The sequence below is a fragment of the Monodon monoceros genome, unplaced genomic scaffold (genome assembly GCF_005190385.1).
Source record: "Monodon monoceros isolate NGI ecotype Baffin Bay Population unplaced genomic scaffold, NGI_Narwhal_1 Super_Scaffold_20, whole genome shotgun sequence".
NCBI classification, from domain to species: domain Eukaryota; kingdom Metazoa; phylum Chordata; class Mammalia; order Artiodactyla; family Monodontidae; genus Monodon; species Monodon monoceros.
The window spans coordinates 35396871-35417015 of record NW_021703777.1 but is presented as its reverse complement, the minus strand read 5'-3'; the positions used below and the strand labels follow the sequence as shown (position 1 = coordinate 35417015).

Here is a 20145-nt window from a genome sequence, read left to right as displayed (position 1 = left end):
ACACACATCTTCACCAAGGGAAAATAACCACCTAAGGCCAGATTAAAGCACTTTGTTAGTAATTTTCACTGGCATTAATTTCACTTTTCTTTGGGTGAACAGTTATTTATAATGTACTTGGTGCCCTGCTCTGTTGTAATCTTTAAAGCAAGAATCACATCGTAATCTCTGATTTTTCTATAGCCTAGTATCGTCTGTTTCCTATCAACACTTTTTAAATGAAATTCATGCTGAATAATATCTTTTCTTGCATGAACTATAGAAAAAGACCTGTTTGGTTTGAAAATAGTCTGTGAGTTGGTGCAGTCTGTTTATTTTGGATATTCTGTATGTTGAATTCCCTAAGATAAAAAGGAGCACTCAAATTTGCAATATTATTAGATAACCAGGTAGGCTAGAAATACAATATTGTTTGAAGTATTTAAGTTATATCATTCCAAATTGAATTCAACATTGAGTGGTCTTCTTTTCCTCCTACATAGATAGTATAATTTTGGTGATTGAAAAATAGGGTATGTTTTCAGAGCAGATCAGAGTGTGGGTAAGAGCTCGGAAAGGGGAGGCTGAAAAGAGAATGAATATAATGGAGGAGAAAGTGAGGACTAAATGCACCAAAATAATTCAACAAAATATGAACTAATGAATAAAGAGCCATTGGAATGAAAAAGGTATTGAGAAACCAAAAGAAAAAAATTCTAGCTATTTGAATTAGATATTGGAATAGGCAATTTCGGTTTTGAGTTATTGTTCTGAAATTGTTATCTTTTTTTTTTGCGGTACGCGGGCCTCTCACTGTTGTGGCCTCTCGCGACGCGGAACACAGACTCCAGATGCGCAGGCTCAGCGGCCATGGCTCACGGGCCTAGCCGCTCTGCGGCATGTGGGATCTTCCTGGACCGTGGCACGAACCCGTGTCCCCTGCATCGGCAGGTGGATTCTCAACCACTGAGCCACCAGGGAAGCCCTGAAATTGTTATCTTAATTTACACAGGTTAGCCTCATATTTAAAAGTAACAAAATCTCTATTGAAATAATGGTTCATTATTAGAGTCCAATAGGTAAATGATTTTGCTTTTCATAAGTATTTTGATGTGAATTTATAACCGTTCTTTAACTGCACACTGAGTTTGTAAAGCTAGTTTGAGTGGGAAGTGATTGCATCCTAGGCAAGTCAGAATGTGATTACTGTTACTATAAAAGATTCCTTCTGTAGACTGAAACTTTGTGTTCCTCCAAAATTCGTATGTGGAAAGCTAATCCCCAGTGTGATGGTATTTAGAGGTGGGGCCTTTGGGAAATGATTAGGTCATGAGGGCAGAAACCTCATGAATGGGATTAGTGCCCTTATTAAAGAGGAATAATATTCCCCAGAGGAATCTCTCACCCCCTCCCCCTTCTGCCATGTGAATACACAGGGAAAAACCTTCACCAGACATTGAATTTGCCAGCATCTTGATCTTGGATTTCCCAGTCTCTAGAACTGTGAGATATAAATTTCTGTTGTTTATAAGCCACCAAGTTTATGGTATTTTGTTATAGCAGTCTGAACAGATTAAGACAGTTCTCATGAAATACATGTCACTTAACTTTCTTACAATCCCATTCTTGTTGCAAGCAGCTGACAGGCAAATTTGATCAGATGTAGTGTAACCAATCAAATAAAGAAGGGGTTTTCAACAAAACACCTAGCATATTTGAAGAAGTAAATTGAAAAAGTTATGCTATCTAATAATCTTAGATACAAGAGAGAGCAAAAAGAAAGTGTGAAAGGACACTTAGGACAGGGGTTGGAATTTCCTCCCTATGGTTTCTCATATAATTTGTGAAGAAATAAGCACAGAGGTAACTGTTGGATTTGTTGTAATTATCATATATTTAGGACAGCCAAGTTCTGACACAGAGCTGCACTAAATTCAAAGTTAATGTCGTAAAAAGCAATGCTTCTCAAACTTTAACGTACATATCAATCACCTAGGGGTCCTTTAAAAGAGTACAGACTCTGATTATGTAAGTCTGGGGTGGGACCCAAGAGTTTGCATTTCCAACACGCTCTCATGTGATGGCCATGGTGCAAGGGAATAGAGCAATACTGTGATGAGTCTTTTGAGTATCATGCCCTCAATAAATGGGGAACTTGAATGTTAGATGTTATCTCATCCTTAAAAACATTACCATATGCATAATATAAGATTTAGATCCGAGACTAACTGAAAAATTTCTCTTCAGCCATACATTTACTTCAGCCATACATTTAAGCTGTGCACAAATCTGAAGGAGCTGGGCACTGCTACTCTTAGACCTGGGCACACAGACACCTTGCCTCAGCCCTGCGCCTCAGAGAGCCTTCCTCTTTGAAGTGACTTCTTTGAAATGTTCTAAGTCCTCTTTTGGTGCTGGCCCTGTTTCTCCCTTTGGAGAGCTGTCTGTCTCTCTGTGCACATGGAATTGACCAGATGTCCTGGAGCTCTTGTATGTATGGTGTCATCCTGGGGCTGTTTTCAGACCCCAGTTCTAGGAGAGGTGCCTGGTGAGCAGATTGCTGCTGCTGCTGGTTGGCAAGGTATTTCCTTTGCAGGATCATGTGAAATTGGGCTGTTGAAGTGATGCTGACATGCTGATTTGGGGTGATTCACACTTATTTTGGATATAGGTCTAATTTAGGGCTCTAGGCTATCTAAGGTCCACTGCTCAGGCCACATGTGTGGGCCCAGGCATCCACTTTCACTGTCTATGTGCTAGCCATGCTGCCACTTCTGCTGTATAACACCCAAGGGCTCCAGGGGTGGCATCAGGTGTCCTTACACTCCTTGCCACGGGCATTTAGGGCAGTTGCCCCATCCCCTTTGTAGGTTCTACACCATGGGTCAAGGAGTCCTTTGGGAGTGGCTGCATCTATCACTTCTGAGGGCTTTCTAGATGTTCTTCACCACAACAATGGACCCTTCTGATGGATGTGGTGATGCTCTCTTCTCCCTGGTTAGTGTGTTAAGCTCTCCCAGATGAGAAACAGACATTCCTTGCATGAATTTGACTATTTATTTTGTTACGCCTAAAATCCCCTTCCTGCTGGTGGTGTGAGAGACAAGGTTCAGTCAGTGTTGAAAAAGTTCACATTCTAGGAATGCAATAATTATGGCCTAAAGAGTTCAAGGCAAGACATAGAATATGTGTTGTTCCATGTTATGCTATAACATTCTAAATGATAAATTTAACATGACCAGAAAACAAATTATTCACGTTTCCTGCACACTCTGGGTCAGGCTTGAATTTGTGGTTATTATCAAAGAAGTGCCATAACAGTCTTCGAGTGATTGGAAGATAGTATTTACAAGTAGCACAATGGATGGTGCAAAATCAAGAGTAATGATGTGACTAACATGATACAGATGGTAGTAGAGTGTTGTAGAGGCTAGAAGATTCATATTATTTTAATACAAACATGTTACAAGCACCATGGTGTTATGAGAAATAATAGCATTACTATCGTTTCTTGTGCTGAAAGATATGAAATTGGCAAGAAATGGCTCATTTGATAATAAGGAAAAAAAAGAAATGACTCTTGAACCAAACAAGAAGAAATAGCAACTGGATACCAAGAAGAATCTTTACTTGCATCGAGTGGACAATAAATAATTTTGTTATTATTCTAAATCTTCATCAATATATCCCTATACCTCAATGGACCTAATTTATATGGGTCAGTTCCTAACTCAAATCCTCAGATCCTTTCTCTCACACTCAGAAAAATCAAAACTTCTTACTGTGGCCTGTGTGGTCTCCAACAGTCTGGTATCTCTTTTGGCACGTCACCTACAACACTGCCCACTTGCTCGTCCACTATGGTCTCAGTGGCCCTCATACAGTTCTTCAGAGTTTGTTCCTTCATCAGAATTTGCACTTTCATTTCCCTAGATATTTGCACAGGCCGTGCTTTCACTTCACACATATTTCTACCCAAAAATGTTAGTTCTCAGAGAGTTCTTCCTTGACTCTACTATTTTATTATTTACTTATTTATTTGGCTGGGCTGGGTCTTAGTTGAGGCACGCGAGATCTTTAGCTGCGGCATGTGGGATCTAATTCCCCGACCCAGGATCGAACCCAGGTCCCCTGCATTGGGTGCTTGGAGTCTTAACCACTGTACCACCAGGAAGTCCCAACTCTTATTATTTTAGAAACTCTCTCTCATGATATCTGCAGTCTGTTGTTTGTCCTGCTAGAATGTGAGCTCCATTAAGGCAAGAAGTTTGCTTTATTCACTCATGTTTCCTGGGGTCTAGAACTGTGGCTGACACTCAATAAGTATTTGTTAAGTAAATAAAGAGTAAATAAATTGAGAAAAATTGGAAACATCCTAAATGTTATATTACAAAGGAATGATCAAATATAGTACCATTTAGTACTGTGTGCCCATGAAAAGGATGAGGTTAAACTCTATATGCTGAAAGAAAAGGCTTTGGGCATGTGCTGGTCAGTTAAAAAAGCAAGTTACAGAATATAATGCATGTCTTGAAACAATTTGTGTAACACATGCAGTAAAAGAATGTAATGTATTTCTCATATATGTGCTTGTGCATGCATTAGAAAAAGATAGGAAGATTGTACATTAATAGTACATTTAGGGACTGGGATTGTGCGGGGTGGGTTTATATTTTTACTATACATATTCCTCTTTTGAAGTTTTGTAATCATACTTTTAAAATAATACATTTTAAGGTTTCTCTCATAAATTCTTAGTTTTAAGGCAAACAATTAAAAGAATATCATGAACAAAAATTATTGCCAAAGTAACAAGGAAAAAAATCGTAAAACAATAGTACTCTGCTCAGTGCCTCACATACAAAGGACTCAGTAAGTTTCAGCACATGCACCAACACTCCTAACTGTCAAAGAAGCTGGAGTTGGGAGAACCCCTTGTTCCCCTCAACATCTGCAAGATCTCTCTGCTACCACACAGATCCTTGCTTCCTGAAGGAGGCTCACAGAGACTCAGAGATTAGAAATCAAAACTCCTAATTTTATAACTACAAGAGGTCATTTTGTAAAAGCACAACAACACATTTATCATTTGTTTTTAAGAAATTGTTTTTATTAATGATTTGTTTTTAATGAGGATAAAATAGGAGGATAGTCGATGTAAAAGCAGCCTATAACATGTGTGAAAAACACAGAAAACAAGATTATTCTTGGTGGAGTTGGAATCAGATTTTTCTTTCTATTAAGAAAAAAAAAAAAGACCACTCTCTTTTCCCCTCCATCTCTCAGATCTGTGGTGCACTATTAGGTAGCCAGCCTAGTTCCTTCCCCTGTGTTAGCTTTCATTTTTGAAGCTCAAAACTGTCTAAACATCTCTGGTACCAATGATATGTGAAAGCATAAACTACAAAGAAGAGGTTACCATGGGGTTAAAATTTTAGATACTCTGAGATTCAAGAGAGAGTCACCTTTTATAATGTCATAGTATTTTAAGAGATTATGAAAAGGGCAGAAAGTGTGGAGGGTCCACTCTTGGTGGATATAAGAGCTATATAAGGGACAGAATCAGGTAAGAAAGCTCTGTTTGGGGCTGATGAAAAATTGAGAAGCTAGAGAAAGCTCCCAAACATTGAGTTTCATAGGAGTAATCTTTCTGCCTTTTGGAGCACAGCTGCCTGCTTAACTTGATCTCTAACTGCTCACTCACACTGTGTACTTGCTGACATTCTGTGGCCTGGCTACAGTTTGGAAGACTACTTTAAGAACAGTCTTAAAACTTCCCTCTGTAAATAAGATCTTTTTGTATTTATGGTCAGGGAGGTAGCTTTGTCCACCTTTAAACGGAAAGAAAAGAAATGAAATCTCTTAAAGAAAAATGACCCTTTTAAGTATGTTTATGTAAGCATAGAAGTTTTTAAGAGGCATGGAATAAAAAATGGATCTGACTATTAAAACTACAGAAATAATCTCGAGAAATAGAAAGACAGGTGATTAGTCTTGTTCATTTGACCACTGCTAATGTCAAACCAATGTTTTTAATATTAATGGCATTGAAAAATGTGAAATAGAGCTTTGAAGCATTGACTCTAAACTTAGTTCCACATCATTAAGGTGCATACGTCTCAGCCTGGAGCACATTTATTCATTTCATTTTGGTTTTGTGGCCAACCACTGCTTCAAATTGAATATCCTGTACATGATTTATGGCTGCCAAGGCACGTTCAGGAAGAAATCTGTATGAAAAAAAGATGAAAAAATTTCAATTTAAAATCTTTGACACCAGAGTTCTTTTTTGTTGTCAGTTAAAAATACCCTGAGAGTTATCTGGTTTGCATTTAGTTTTCTTCTGTTCTTTCTTCACATCTACCTCTCTCTTTTTTTGTGTGTATCTTTTAATACTCACAGTTCAAATATTATGCAAATATAAAGAAAGCACTGATATATACAACTCTTCTCACCTTCTCATATTAGTAAACTATTATATGAAATCTTATGTGAGTAAAGACCTAAAACTGAAGATCTAGGCTTATTGCTGTAACTGTCAATGAATCCTGATGCTAAGAGTTCACAGAGCAACACCACCAGAATCCATTCCATCTGCCTCTCCACCTCTCCTTGAGTTTTTACTGAATATCTATTGATATTATGCCCTCTATAATAAGGTAGACTAAAGTACTTTAAAAACAGCTACTCCCGGGCTTCCCTGGTGGCGCAGTGGTTGAGAGTCCGCCTGCCGATGCAGGGGACACGGGTTAGCGCCCCAGTCCGGGAAGATCCCACATGCCGCGGAGCGGCTGGGCCCGTGAGCCATGGCCGCTGAGCCTGCGCGTCCAGAGCCTGTGCTCCGCAACGGGAGAGGCCACAATAGTGAGAGGCCCAAGTACCGCAAAAACAAACAAACAAACAAACAAAAAAACGGCTACTCCCTTTGAGGAGCTTATTGTTTAGCTAAGAGGCTAAACAACAGGCTCAGATGGTTTCACTGTTGAATTCTACAAAATGTTTAAGAAGGAAATAATACCCATTCAACACAAGTTATTCCAGAAAAGAGAAGAGGAGGGAATACTTTCCAACTCAGTTTATGAGGTAAGTGTTATCCTGACACAAAAATCAGACAATGACATTACAATGCAGGGTTGGTTTAATCTTTAAAACGAGTCAGTGTAATGCACCATATGAACAAACTAAAATAGAAAGACCATAATACCTTAACATATTCAGTAAAAGCATTTGAAAAAATCTGTATCTACTCTTGATGAATATGCTCATCAAAGTAGTAATAGAAGGGAACTTCTTCAACCTGATAAAGAGAAAATGAAAAAAATCTACAGCTGATATCATTCTTAATTGTGAAAGACTGACTACTTTCCTCTGAGGATCAGAAACAACACTTGGATGTGTGTTTTCACCAATCCTCTCTGACATTGCATAGGAGGTTCTAGCCAGTGTGATAAGGCAAGAAATAAAAAACATATAGACTGGAAAAAAAGAAGTAAAAGTATCTTTATTTGCAGGAAATATGATCATCTGTGTAAAAATGTCTGTTAGAATCTACAAAAAAGCTACTAGAAGTGAGTTTAGCAAGGTTGCTAAATACAGATCAAAGTGCAAAAATCAAATATATGCTAGCAACAAACAATGGGAAATAGAAAATTTTAAAAAATTGCCATTTGCAATAGCATAAAAACCATGAAATACTTTGGGATAAACCTGACAAAAGGTGTGTAAGATTTGTACACTGAAAACTACAAAATACTGTGTAGACATATTGAGAAAGATGAAAAAATAAAAAGATACCTTGTGTTCTTTGTGCTCTTGGATTTGAAGACTCAATATTGTTAATATGTCTGCTCTGCCCCAATTGATCTATAGATTCAATGCAGTCTTAATCAAACCCCCAGCAGGCTTCTTTATAGACCCTTTATTCTTAGCTAGTTCACCATATTGCATTCTCTTTTTAAACTGTCTTTCCTTCAGTTAGAATAGTCTCTGGCAAAGACTGGCCAGAGGTAATAGATGGAGTAGAGAAAATGAATCATTCTCTTTTTATAGATTGAGTAAGGTAATAGTAGAGGAAACTTAACTCTTCTCCCCAGGCATGGAGAATTTCCATGGCAAATTTCACAACTGAAAAACTCTCCATAATGATAGCTCTATCAGTGTTGTAGTATTTTAGGTGTTTTGTGCTGTACTTACCTCTCTAGTGTTAGGAAGATACTGAGATATGATGGAACAAAAATCATTTTCTTATTGGTAAGTATTCCATCTATCAAGCTTCTTGCAACTTCATTTGTCTCCAATACAGGGAATAGTCTGTGATTAAAAAAGAAAAGTTTGGTCCCTTTTTGTTGTTTTTTATAATTAGCAAAAGCAGGAAAATTATCTTTTCACTAATTAGGATTTAAAAGCTTCCAGGGGCTTCCCTGGTGGTGCAGTGGTTAAGAATCCGCCTGCCAATGCAGGGGACACGGGTTCGAGCTCTGGTCCAGGAAGATCCCACATGCCATGGGGCAACTAAGCCCGTGCACCACAACTACTGAGTCTGCACTCTAGAGCCCACGAGCCACAACTACTGAGCCTGTGCACCACAACTATTGAGGCCCACAAGCCTAGAGCCTGTACTCTGCCACAAGAGAAACCACCACAATGAGAAGGCCGTGCACCACAATGAAGAGTAGCCCCCGCTCGCCGCAACTAGAGAAAGCCCCCACACAGCAACGAAGACCCAATGGAGCCAAAAATAAAGAATAAATTAAATAAATAAATTTATTTAAAAAGATAATAAAAAAAAAAGCTTCCAGGATTCACTGCACAAATGCCACCTGCCTTCCCTCTCCCATGCCACATTGATGTTTTGTTATCACAATCTACTACTTTCACATCCAGTAGGTGTGTTTCATGGCTCACTCAGTCAAAACATCAAAATGGTGGTGAGGAATTAGATATTAGAAGAGAAGAGGAGCCAGGCAAGGAAGAGTAGTGGGTAGGACTGATCAAAGGACAGAAAGGAAACATGTGGCATCTTTCTTCAGGGCTTGTTAGATATGAGAAGAGAAATCTATAGCTAAGTACACTTGCTTTCTTGTGGAGGTATCCCACAAAGCTGGATTGTTTTGAGGGCATTTAGTACTTGAGATTCACTGCTGACTTGCCTATGCTGAAGTTTAATGAGAGTTCAAGACATGCATAGGGAGTATTACATTACAACTAGAGGTGTGACCTTGATTATACTGAAGACTGTATACATGGGTTCTTGAGAAGTATTCATAACCACAGGCCAGTATAGAATGCCCATTAATGCAAGATGATGACAGGAAATTAAAATGTAAATGGATTGAAAGTATTGCACCAAAGTTAAGTTGTCTAGGCATAGGCTGAATGGCTTAGTGAATACAAAGGTTGTGCGGAGGAGTTAAGTAAGTAGTGACTGTTATAACTTCCTTCCCTGAGATATCATGTGATTTACTTCAGGTTATTATGTGATTGAGGTTTCCATGACTTTGAGTGGCAAGCCAGCAGAGAGTAATACAAATCAATAGTTTTCTAAATTATTGGGTACTACCTCTTCCCTCCCTGATTTCCCCTACCTGGGTCTATCAACCCTGTCTCTGAGCCAAGCCTCACATTAGTATATGGACATGTTAGCCTTTGCCAAGGAAGTTCAGAATCAGGTAGTCTGGGTGAGACCAATTCCAAATTTTCAGCATTGCCTGGGTCAGTCCCTAGGGTCACCCCCAGGAACCCACATACCCGAGGTCATATTAGCCTTACTCTTGTCATCTATTTTGCCTTCCCCTCTGGAAGACCTGGTACTCTGGGCTCACACTAAGCCTGAATGCTTACCAAGAGGATTTGTATTGGGCCCAATTTCCTATTTAAGAAAACTGAGCCCAGAGTCCCAATTATATCATTGTATTTACTTACGTACAGTACCGTGTACTTGTTAAGTACTTGTGTTCTAACACAGTTAAGGACTCAACTGCCAGGGAGTGGCTACAGCTCTGGAGATGACGCAACTAATTCAGAGTTTCAGAGTCAGTAGCTTCAAACGAGGCTGAGCTTAAAAGGGAATTTGTTAGCTCCTTTGAATGACTATATTTAGGACTAATTCCTTTCCAATAATAAATTGGCTTCAGATTAGCAAGCTCAGTATATTTTGTTAACCTGTAGCAGAATGTTTATTAGAATCGAGGCAAATGGTGAAGCAGGTGTATTAATTTTAGGGTCCTTATCCTCACCTTTCCGCTTTTTTCCTCTTTTCAGGGCCAATTTCTCCTCTCTTATCGTCTCAAATCCTCCTTTACCAGAAACAAAGTACTTGGTCAAGAAATTCACCTTGGACTTCCCTGGTGGTGCAGTGGTTAAGAATCTGCCTGCCAATGCAGGGGACACAGGTTCGAGCCCTGGTCCTCGAAGATCCCACATGCTGTGGAGCAACTAAGCCCGTGCGTCACAACTACTGAGTCCTCGTGCCACAACTACTGAAGCCCGTGTGCCTAGAACCCGTGCTCCGCAACAAGAGAAGCCACTGCAATGAGAAGCCCGCGCACCACAAGCAAGAGTAGCCCCCGCTCGCCGCAACTAGAGAAAGCCCGCGCGCAGCAACGGAAGACCCAATGCAGCCAAAAATAAATAAATAAACTTTAAAAAAAAAGAAAAGTTCTCAGTTTAGAAAAAGAAATTCACCTTGACTGAGGGGTTAAAGACTCAGCTTATTGCCGCTTCTAGGAACATTGGTTTTTTTTTTTTTCTTTTGCGGTACACGGGCCTCTCACTGTTGTGGCCTCTCCCGTTGCGGAGCACAGGCTCCGGACGCGCAGGCTCAACGGCCATGGCTCACGGGCCCAGCCGCTCCGCGGCATGTGGGATCTTCCCGGACCGGGGCACGAACCCATGTCCCCTGCATCGGCAGGCGGACTCTCAACCGCTGCGCCACCAGGGAAGCCCGGAACATTTGTATTTTAAAGGAGGACAGGGTGGTAGCCATGATCAAATGCATGTGGTTATATTTACTATGTCAATGTTTTCCAAACCTGCCTCCAGAGTTACCTGGTTTCCTTGTAAACAAAGCAAAACAAAGCAAAACATTCTTGGAGCTCATTTCACTCTACTGAATCAGAATCTCTAAGGAAGAGCCTAAGAACATGTATTTTTATGTAAGCACAGTGATGACGCTTAGGATCAGGCAAGTTTGGAAGATGTTGGAGTACTTTGTGCTAGCTCTGTGGCCAGTGCTGTCGAATATGGAAACGGGGCATATACCTGTGCCTTTCCATACTCTATTGAGGAGGATGAACTGCGAGCGGCAGGGGGGAGGTGAGGTAACATTCGTTTTGGGGGTGTGGTTTCCAGGAGAGGACACTCTTGCCATCACCCCCGAAGCACACCTCTCCATCCGACCCACCCCCATTCTCACTCCCTCTTAACACCTGCGTGTGTGTTGAGTCTTTCACCTGGACAAGAATAAATACGCAATGCCTGATTCATTGGCAGCTGATCATTTCTACTAGCCCCTAATGCATTTTTCCCCTTTGTTCATCTAATTTCAAAGTGAAAACATAAAGGCAATACAATAACATTAATAAGAAAAAATGTTTTTCCTTTTTTTGTTTTCTATTTTCTCAGTTGACCCACCTAAAAATTTCTCATGTAGGTTTCATACCAATTTCTCATGCCATATTTCCATCTTAACTTGATTTTGACCTTACCTTGTGCTTGGGTTTTTGGTGAACCCAGTATTCACAAAAACTGGGCAGAGACACGAGGTTTTGATACCAGTTTTTCCCAAGGCTTCAAATTCTGATGTCAGAGCTCGGTGGAAGCCAACAGCAGCAAATTTGCTGGAACTGTAAGAGAATTATCCACCCCTGTTAGCTAAGGGAAAGTGAAACATTCCTCAGCTTTCTGTGAGAGGAAAATGTTGATTTTGTTTGAGAACAAATAAAAGCCAAACCCCCAAATCTTCCACTTGGTCATCTATTTTCATTTACATTTTCTTATCTGATTTCACTGAATTTACCGATTTTTTTATTAGCGGTGATAACAATAGAACAAATTCTAATAATTTTGATTGACTTGCTTACTGCTCATTCTACCTATAAGGTTTTTCCATTCAATCTTTAAACTGTTTTCTAATCAGTTTTTACTGCTGTTTTTATTTTGAAAAATATGAATCAGGAAAATCATGTTTAGAAAAAATATGTAACTAATATCTGTATTAACAAACTTCTGTGGGACTCTACACATTTCTCCTCTCTCTCTTGATAGTTTCTCTTTTGAAATGCGGAGTTCACTTTGGCTTCTTAATTTCATTGTGAAGATCTGGGGTAAAAAGACTTCAGGTGGTGTGGGTGCGTTAGTGCGTGCAACCTTCAACATATTACTTTGTCTTCTTCCTTTGATTTTCTGATCTTTAAAATGCTGGTAATAGGGACTTCTCTGGTGGTCCAGTGGTTAAGACTCTGTGCTTCCAATGCAGGGGGTGCAGGTTCGATCCTGAGTTGGGGAACTAAGATCCCACACGCTGCACAGTGCAGCCAAAAACCAAAAAAATAAAATAAAATTCATCTATAAAAAGATGCTGGTAATAAAATATAGAGCCATCTTGAGGATTAAATCAAATAGCATATGCATAATAACTTTATTACCTATAAGGAGCTATGTAATGTTAATTGTATTTTTGACCCAGATGACAAGAACCATAAAGTTAAAGGCTGGCTGCTTTCTTAAAGGAAAAGAAAAAAGGAAAACAATTATTACATTGGGTTTCCACATTTCTAAACATTAAAACAATATAAAATGTTTAATCTGTGAAATTCTGATTTGTGGTTTAAGATGGTAGAGGCAGCTTGAAACAACCATATGTATATGCAAGGACACCTTAACCTACAGTGAAAATTAACTGCATCTGTGACTACATTTGGTGTCAGAAATAATTTGGTCCGTGACTAAATTCAACCTTGAACATGGATGTGTAGGTAAGTAATAAACCAACTAACTACCCCCCCCATCCCCACCCACTGATACACATGTATTGGCTGTTACAAAAAGAATTGGCCAAAATGTTAACAAATTAAATTTTTCTATGAGGTTGATATAAGACCAGAATAAGGAAATGAGATGCCATTGAAGGAGTGTATGAAGAAAAGATATTTTGCAAATAGTGTGTCTTTAGGGAGTTCCCACTTTCGTCTCTTTTTGTCCTTGGTAGAGCATGGAATATGCTATCTGCATCTTTTAATACGGTAAAGGCTTTCTCTCAATCCCTCTCTCTCTCTGTCACACACACACACACACACACACACACACACACACACAATCTTTCATGGCACAAGCACACTGAAAAATGTTTTGATCCAGGAGCCACTCTGTTTAGCTTATCTTGGGCATGCAGGCCATGGCATAGATTTGTGTTTATTTGGACTTCCTTATATTTTGCTTCTTAGTCTGTGAGTTCCTTCTTTTTCTTTTCTTTTCTTTTTTTCTTTTTTTTTTTGTTTTTTAGTTCCTTATTTCCTTTATGAGCATCTACTCATTCCAGGATACAATGGAAACATGCTTGGCATTACTGTTTTCTTTCATTGCTCTGTGGAGGAGTTTTCAGAAATCTAAAAATATTTTAAATGATTTTTCATTTAAAACCAGTTTCCTTGTTTTAGGAGAAGTCATTTTTAAGAGTTTATTCTAAACTACTGTATACATTCTGTAAATCCAAATTATCTGCTATGAGACTTTTTATAGCTTTTATTTTTTGCAAGGCATTTGACTTTTTGTTCTAAGAAGATTCAAAAATGAAGAAAACACAATTCTAGCTCTCCAGAAATAAATAAATAAAATAAAGAAAAATAAAACAAATTACCTGTTATGAGGACTGGAATCTGAGGTCTAATAAAACCTTAAAAGTGTAAAAATATATAGCACTGCTAGAAAGTAATACTTACCAATATGGAATAATATAAGGAATCACTCCGTGGCCGCATATTGAAGCCACTGTGACAATGTGGCCATGGTTTCTCTGCATCATCGCTGGAAGAAGTGCCTTTGTGATCTTCAGGATCATTGCAGAACCAAAAGAAACAATGACACAGGTGTTAAGTTTCCAAATTAGGTAGTTTTATTTTATTTTATTTTTGCGGTACGCGGGCCTCTCACTGTTGTGGCCTCTCCCGTTGCGGAGGACAGGCTCCGGATGCACAGGCTCAGCGGCCATGGCTCACGAGCCCAGCCGCTCCGCGGAATGTGGGATCTTCCCGGACCGGGGCACGAACCCGTGTCCCCTGCATCGGCAGGCAGACTCTCAACCACTGCGCCACCAGGGAAACCCGGTAGTTTTACTTTTAAGACAAAATGTCATTTAAGACAACTTTTTCGATGAAATGAAATACGTGCCAAGATTCCATGATTACTTCTCCACCGATGACAGAAATGAAAAAAAGATGAAAACAATTGGTTTGAGCTGGCATTGAGTGCTGTGCACTGCATACCACATGCCAAGAACTCATCTTAATATCCCTCTTCTTCCCTTCAGAGGGAATCAAAAATCTCTTTTATGGATCCATCATCTAAACGATATTATTAAGGGAAAAATTCAGAGTTTTCAGAGCTGAGAAAATTCCGTATGGTAATCTGGTATCATGTAATTTTTTGTTTGTTTGTTTGGGGCTTTATCTTGCTAATGAGAAGAGTTAAAATCTTGTGTACCTATATCAAGTTGAGCAGAAAAAGCTGAGTCCTGTACTGACCCACGGTCATTATGTACCATGATTAGATTTAGTATCTCCCTATTTGTAATACTGCGCATTATATGTTGATGTTACAGGAAACAAAAAGTCTTTCTTTACCTCCAAAAAGCTTTACTGTTTGGTGAGAAATATCAATACTATTTTATGAGACTTTTATAAATGCACCCTATGGACCCTGTGCAAATTCATAGAGCCAGAACTGCCAAACCAAGCCACCCCCAAACTCCTGACCCACAGAAACCGTGAGAGGAATATGAACATTTATTCCGGCTTTAATCCACTAAGTTTTGATATAATTGTTATGCAGCTATAGACAACGAATACATGGGGTCTCTAAGTAGTTTGGTGGGCATAATAATTAATTCTCATTAGCATGTGTGAGGGGCTTGGGAAAATGGGGGAACACATCTCTTTTTTTCTTCTCTCTTCCAGAATCCAGATCTGTCCTATGTTCTACACTAATATTGAGGCACTGGAAGATTAATTCATATAAATGCTCTCTACAAAGACATATTTCAGTCTCTCACAAAACCAAACAATTATAAGAGGTCTGTAGAGCCTTAACTCTAAGCTCCAGCCTGACCTAGAGCTTTGCTCAGAGTTCCAGCCAGAAGAACCCCCAACCCCTATATAACCCAAGTAGTGAGTTATTTGTCCTTTCTGTTCTAAAATTCCATGACATGAGGTCACAAGTGAATGTACACTGTATGTATTTTCTCTAAAGCACTGAAAAGGTATACACTGACAGTCCTTAGGAAAGCTCCATGAATATTTTTTGAGCGCCCAGTACATGCCAGGCTTTGTGTTAGGTACTGGTGGATAAGGCAGACTAACTAGCCTACATTCTGGTGAGTCGTGTACCCTTGAAATCTGTGCCCTTCTGTCAGAGACACGAATATTGGATGATTGTTTATTAAGCCAAAGATATGGAGTTTCCCGTCCAGAAGGAGGTGAACTCAATTATGAACTTCATGTACCTTAAGAGGAATTGTCAGACATACACAAACTAGGAATATTTATGACTCACGCTCACCCAAAAATGTCCTAGGATGTTGACCTCAAAAGTTTTGGTAATCTCTTCATCCTTTGTACTAAGAAGGTCAGCTGGATATATTGCCCCAGCATTATTCACCACGATAGTTACATCACCCACCTCTTTCTTTACCTGTTGAAATAGAAAGAACACATTCATTGGGTGTAGTATCGAAACTTAAAGTTTTGGGGCTGATATCATCCAGGGATTAGATTCTTTATTCTGTTTGATGAGATGTCTCAGAGTTCAGGCAGGAAAGAGCTTTAGTCCAAAGAGTGGTTGCCAAGGAGACACTGTCATAAAGCTGGGGTAAACTGTTTTTTTTAACAGCTAAATTTCAGTACCCAGTACAGCATAGATATTTTTTGAAACTTACCAATAAAATGAAATTAATATTTGTGTTGATTGATATATCTGTTCTAACCAAATATTTTAAAAGTGCTAATTGAGTAATCCTGTTTTCACTACCTAATAGCTACATGACCTTGGTCTGACATATCAGTTCTTACCAAATATTTTTAAAGTACTAATTGAGTAATCCTGGCTCTGCCACCTACTAGCTACATGACCTGGTCTGGCTTAAACCCTCTGAATCTGTTTGCTCACCTGTCAAGTGAGGTTAAGAGGGTTATTGTAGGGATTAAATCAAAGGGTACAACCATTTTCAGAGTGCTTGGTCCATTGTATTTGATATTTACCCTTAAAAATTGTTATAATAATTATTAATATTATATTTTCTATAGAAGATTAGATTGGCACCAACATAAATAAAATCTCAAAGAGGAAATATTTAAAGGAAAAAATAAAGGAATTACTGCAAAAGTAATAGGACTAAAATGAAAGTAGAAAGTTATCCTTTTCCCTGGTGATAAATCTTTTCTCTGTCACTCTGTGCAGCTGCTCAAACCAGAATGAAATCGATTAATTAATTGATTAATTAATTAATTAATTAATAGGCAGAGTTGAGTGGATTATATGGTAGGAAAAGGTCTATGTCCTTCCTTGTTCACACAACTACCTCAGTTAGCAGAGGCTAAGAAAAAAACCAAATCTAATTTAAATTAGGCAGTCACAAAGAACCTTTTCATATTCCATGTAAGGGGACACAAAATTATGGGAAGAAATTTGTATTCTGAAGTCTCACCTGGTTTACAGAGTCATAAATCTCTCCTCTGTTACTGCAGTCTACCACAAACACATGTGTAATGGCCCCTAGTTTTCTGCATTCAGCTGCAGTTTCCTCAACGCCATGCTGTAATTGTAAAAAACAAATTCCAAAAGATGTAAGTCAGTGAGGGGACAAGAGTGAGGGAGAAAGCATTGGAGAAGAAATTTTTTTTAAGATTAAAATTCACGTCCAAAATGTCCCACTTGTTTGTAAGCAAATTTCCTGAGAGGCACCGCTTGCCTAACTCGCAGAGATTATACCTGGCTTTTCTGCCAGGGAAGGCTCATGTTAGTCTCACGTGTTTTCACTTGTTTTGCTACATTCTCATAGCTTAAAGAACATGCTTGAAAGATGTTGCTCTTTGTGGTGTCATGAAAGGAGATGTTTGAGTATGGAGAAGAATACTCAACAATATACTTAACATATGTTTGTTGAGCACCAACTATGTAATAGGCAGTAAAGCACCTAGCAGATTGTAAAAATTTTAGGATTGTGTGCATGTGAGAGAAGGCACGAAGAATTTCTGTCACATATTCTTCTTTGTTTTTTATTTGGTTTTTGTCTTGCCAGACCTTTAAAAAATACATTCCTAGCTCTAGGGCCAGGTTTGGTTCATTGGCTGTAGTTTGCTAACCCCTGTTCTTGCCTATCCTGTGAGGTATTGGGTTGGCCAAAAAGTTTGTTCGGGTTTTTCTGTAAGATGTTCTGTTCAGTTTTTCTGTAAGATGTTCTTTCTGTTACAGAACATCGTACAGAAAAACCCAAACGAACTTTTTGGCCAACCCAATATTATCCCCATTTCAGATAAGGAAACTGAGGCTGAGAGAAATTGTCTGCTCAATTTAAACAGTTTGGAAGTACCCTGGCTCCTGAGTCTATGTTATCAAACTTGCATATCATGGCATAAAAATCACTGCTAAGGTTTCAGTTATGTTCCCTTCAACAAACCATCCTGGTCGGGACTTCCCTGGTGGTCCAGTGGTAAAGAATCTGCCTTCCAATGCAGGGGACGCGGGTTCGATCCCTGGTCAGGGAACTAGGATCCCACATGCCGAGGGGCAACTGAGCTCTTGCGCTACAACTAGTGAGCTCGTGCTCCTTTACTAGAGAACCTGCGTGCAAACTACAGAGTCCACGTGCCCTGGAACCCACGCGCCACAACTATAGAGCCCATGAGCGCTGGAGCCTGCGCACCACAACTAGAGAGAGAAAACCTGCATGCCACAACTAGAGAGAAGCCCTCATGCAGGAATGAAAGGTCCCACATGCTTCAGTGAAGATCCCATGCCACAACTAAGACCCGGGACAGCCAAAAATAAATAAATAAATAAATAATAAATCTTAAAAAAAAAAAAAGCTATTGGGTGCCATGACCATAGTCCTCTTCCAACTCGCTCTCTGCAACTAGATATGATGGGTAATATGGCACTTCTACTTTAAACAACTACAAAAACCCATCCTGATGCATATGTAGAGTAAGGCTCCAGGGAATTTAGTTACCAAACTTCGAGAAAGACAAATACAAATATAAGCAAATGTTAAGTCAAATAAGTTCGGGCCTCTCACTGTTGTGGCTTCTCCCGTTGCCGAGCACAGCCTCCGGACGCGCAGGCTCAGCGGCCATGGCTCACGGGCCCAGCCGCTCCGCGAAATGTGGGATATTCCCGGACTGGGGCACGAACCCGTGTCCCCTGCATCGGCAGGCGGACTCTCAACCACTGCGCCACCAGGGGAGCCACAAGTCAAATAAGTTTTTAAACACCTGTCTCACTTGTAACTTTAAAAGGTGGGTAAATGAATCCAGTACCTTATTAATATCCCACAGAACCAGTCTGCTCTTCCGTTTTGCAAATTCATAGGCAGTATGCCTTCCTATTCCATGCCCAGCTCCTGTAATGAGAACAATCTCTCCAGCCACAGATTTTCTCCTCTGGGGAATGAAAACCTTCACCAAGGATTCTAAGTAGGAGTAGATGATGATGATCAGAAGCAGGAGGAGATCCAAGATAATATTCATGGCTCTGCTCTGTACTCTTCTCCTCTGGTTCAGTCCCTGTCTAGTCCCAGCAAAGAGCCACCCTCTTCAGAGAGCTCCAGGGAAGAGCTGTGTTCCAGGTGTTGATGGGACTGGCAGAGGTAAGCTAGATTTGCAGGCAGGCTTTGTCCATGTGTTCTAATGCGTTAGATGCACTTTGAGCTTTTGAAGTGGTATCAGTTGCTAGTAAAAACTTGGCACGGGGACAAGGGAACTCAAGAGAAAGTCCCCTCTGGATTTTCTTTTTGGTTGTTGTTGTTTAATACTATATTTTATTAGTTTTCAAGCACTGATTTGACATCTATATACCTTGATTTAAAAGTTGATATTTTATTTTGTATTCGGCTCATACTCAATTAAGTTTAAAATGAATGCAAGCATAGTATAGGGCATAAGTCATTTAAAGGTAAACCGTTTATCATTGGAGTGAAATCAGGTCATGGGATTTATGGTAGCTAACAGTTCAATGAAATGGTGCCCTCTTATTGTATCTATCATTCCATTTCTCTACATTTGTACCTCCATCGTCCATGCCTATTCCCATGTGCTAATTGCTATTACATTCCACAGTAAAGGCATAGTTTTAAACTTCCTCTACATTCAGGAGGCACACTTTTCTTGCAGTTCAGTTTCTGAAGAAAAATGATCAATATTGGGGCTTCCCTGGTGGCACAGTGGTTAAGAATCCGCCTGCCAATGCAGGGGACACGGGTTCGAGCCCTGGTTTGGGAAGATCCCACATGCTGCGGAGCAACTAAGCCCGTGCGCCACAACTACTGAAGCCCGCGCACCTAGAGCCAGTGCTCCGCGACAATAGAAACCACCGCAATGAGAGGCCTGCACACCGCAACGAAGAGTAGCCCCTGCTCTCCGCAACAAGAGAAAAACCCACACGCAGCAACAAAGACCCAACACAGCCAAAAATAAAGTAAAATAAATTTATTAAAAAAAAATCAATATTTATTACTGTAGTGAAATCAATACTCTGATTTATTTGCCCAAAGTTAATTAGGACCAATTCTTTTTATTCTGCTAATAAAAAAACTCACTTTTTTAAATTCAGGAGAAACATTAGCACCTTTCTTTTATCATTCTTAAGCAGCTCTCTGGCATAATATGGACTTACTTTCTGAGAAGCAGTTCTGTTCTATGTTTCACCATGGCAACTGAAAAAAAGATGCACAACCTAAAA

At 39.6% G+C, this 20145-nt stretch overlaps 1 protein-coding gene across 1 annotated transcript; it reads right to left on the bottom strand.

Moving 5' to 3' along the window:
• Positions 1–5108: 5108 nt before the first annotated feature.
• On the bottom strand, positions 5109–19038 carry HSD17B13 (hydroxysteroid 17-beta dehydrogenase 13). The gene is made up of 7 exons (XM_029236117.1): positions 18726–19038; positions 16895–17002; positions 15751–15882; positions 13917–14023; positions 11685–11822; positions 8173–8289; positions 5109–6209 (listed from the first exon to the last, which is right to left on the bottom strand). The coding sequence occupies exons 1-7, from the start codon at positions 18933–18935 to the stop codon at positions 6119–6121; spliced, it is 903 nt and encodes a 300-aa protein (XP_029091950.1). The 5' UTR covers positions 18936–19038; the 3' UTR covers positions 5109–6118.
• Positions 19039–20145: the final 1107 nt, after the last annotated feature.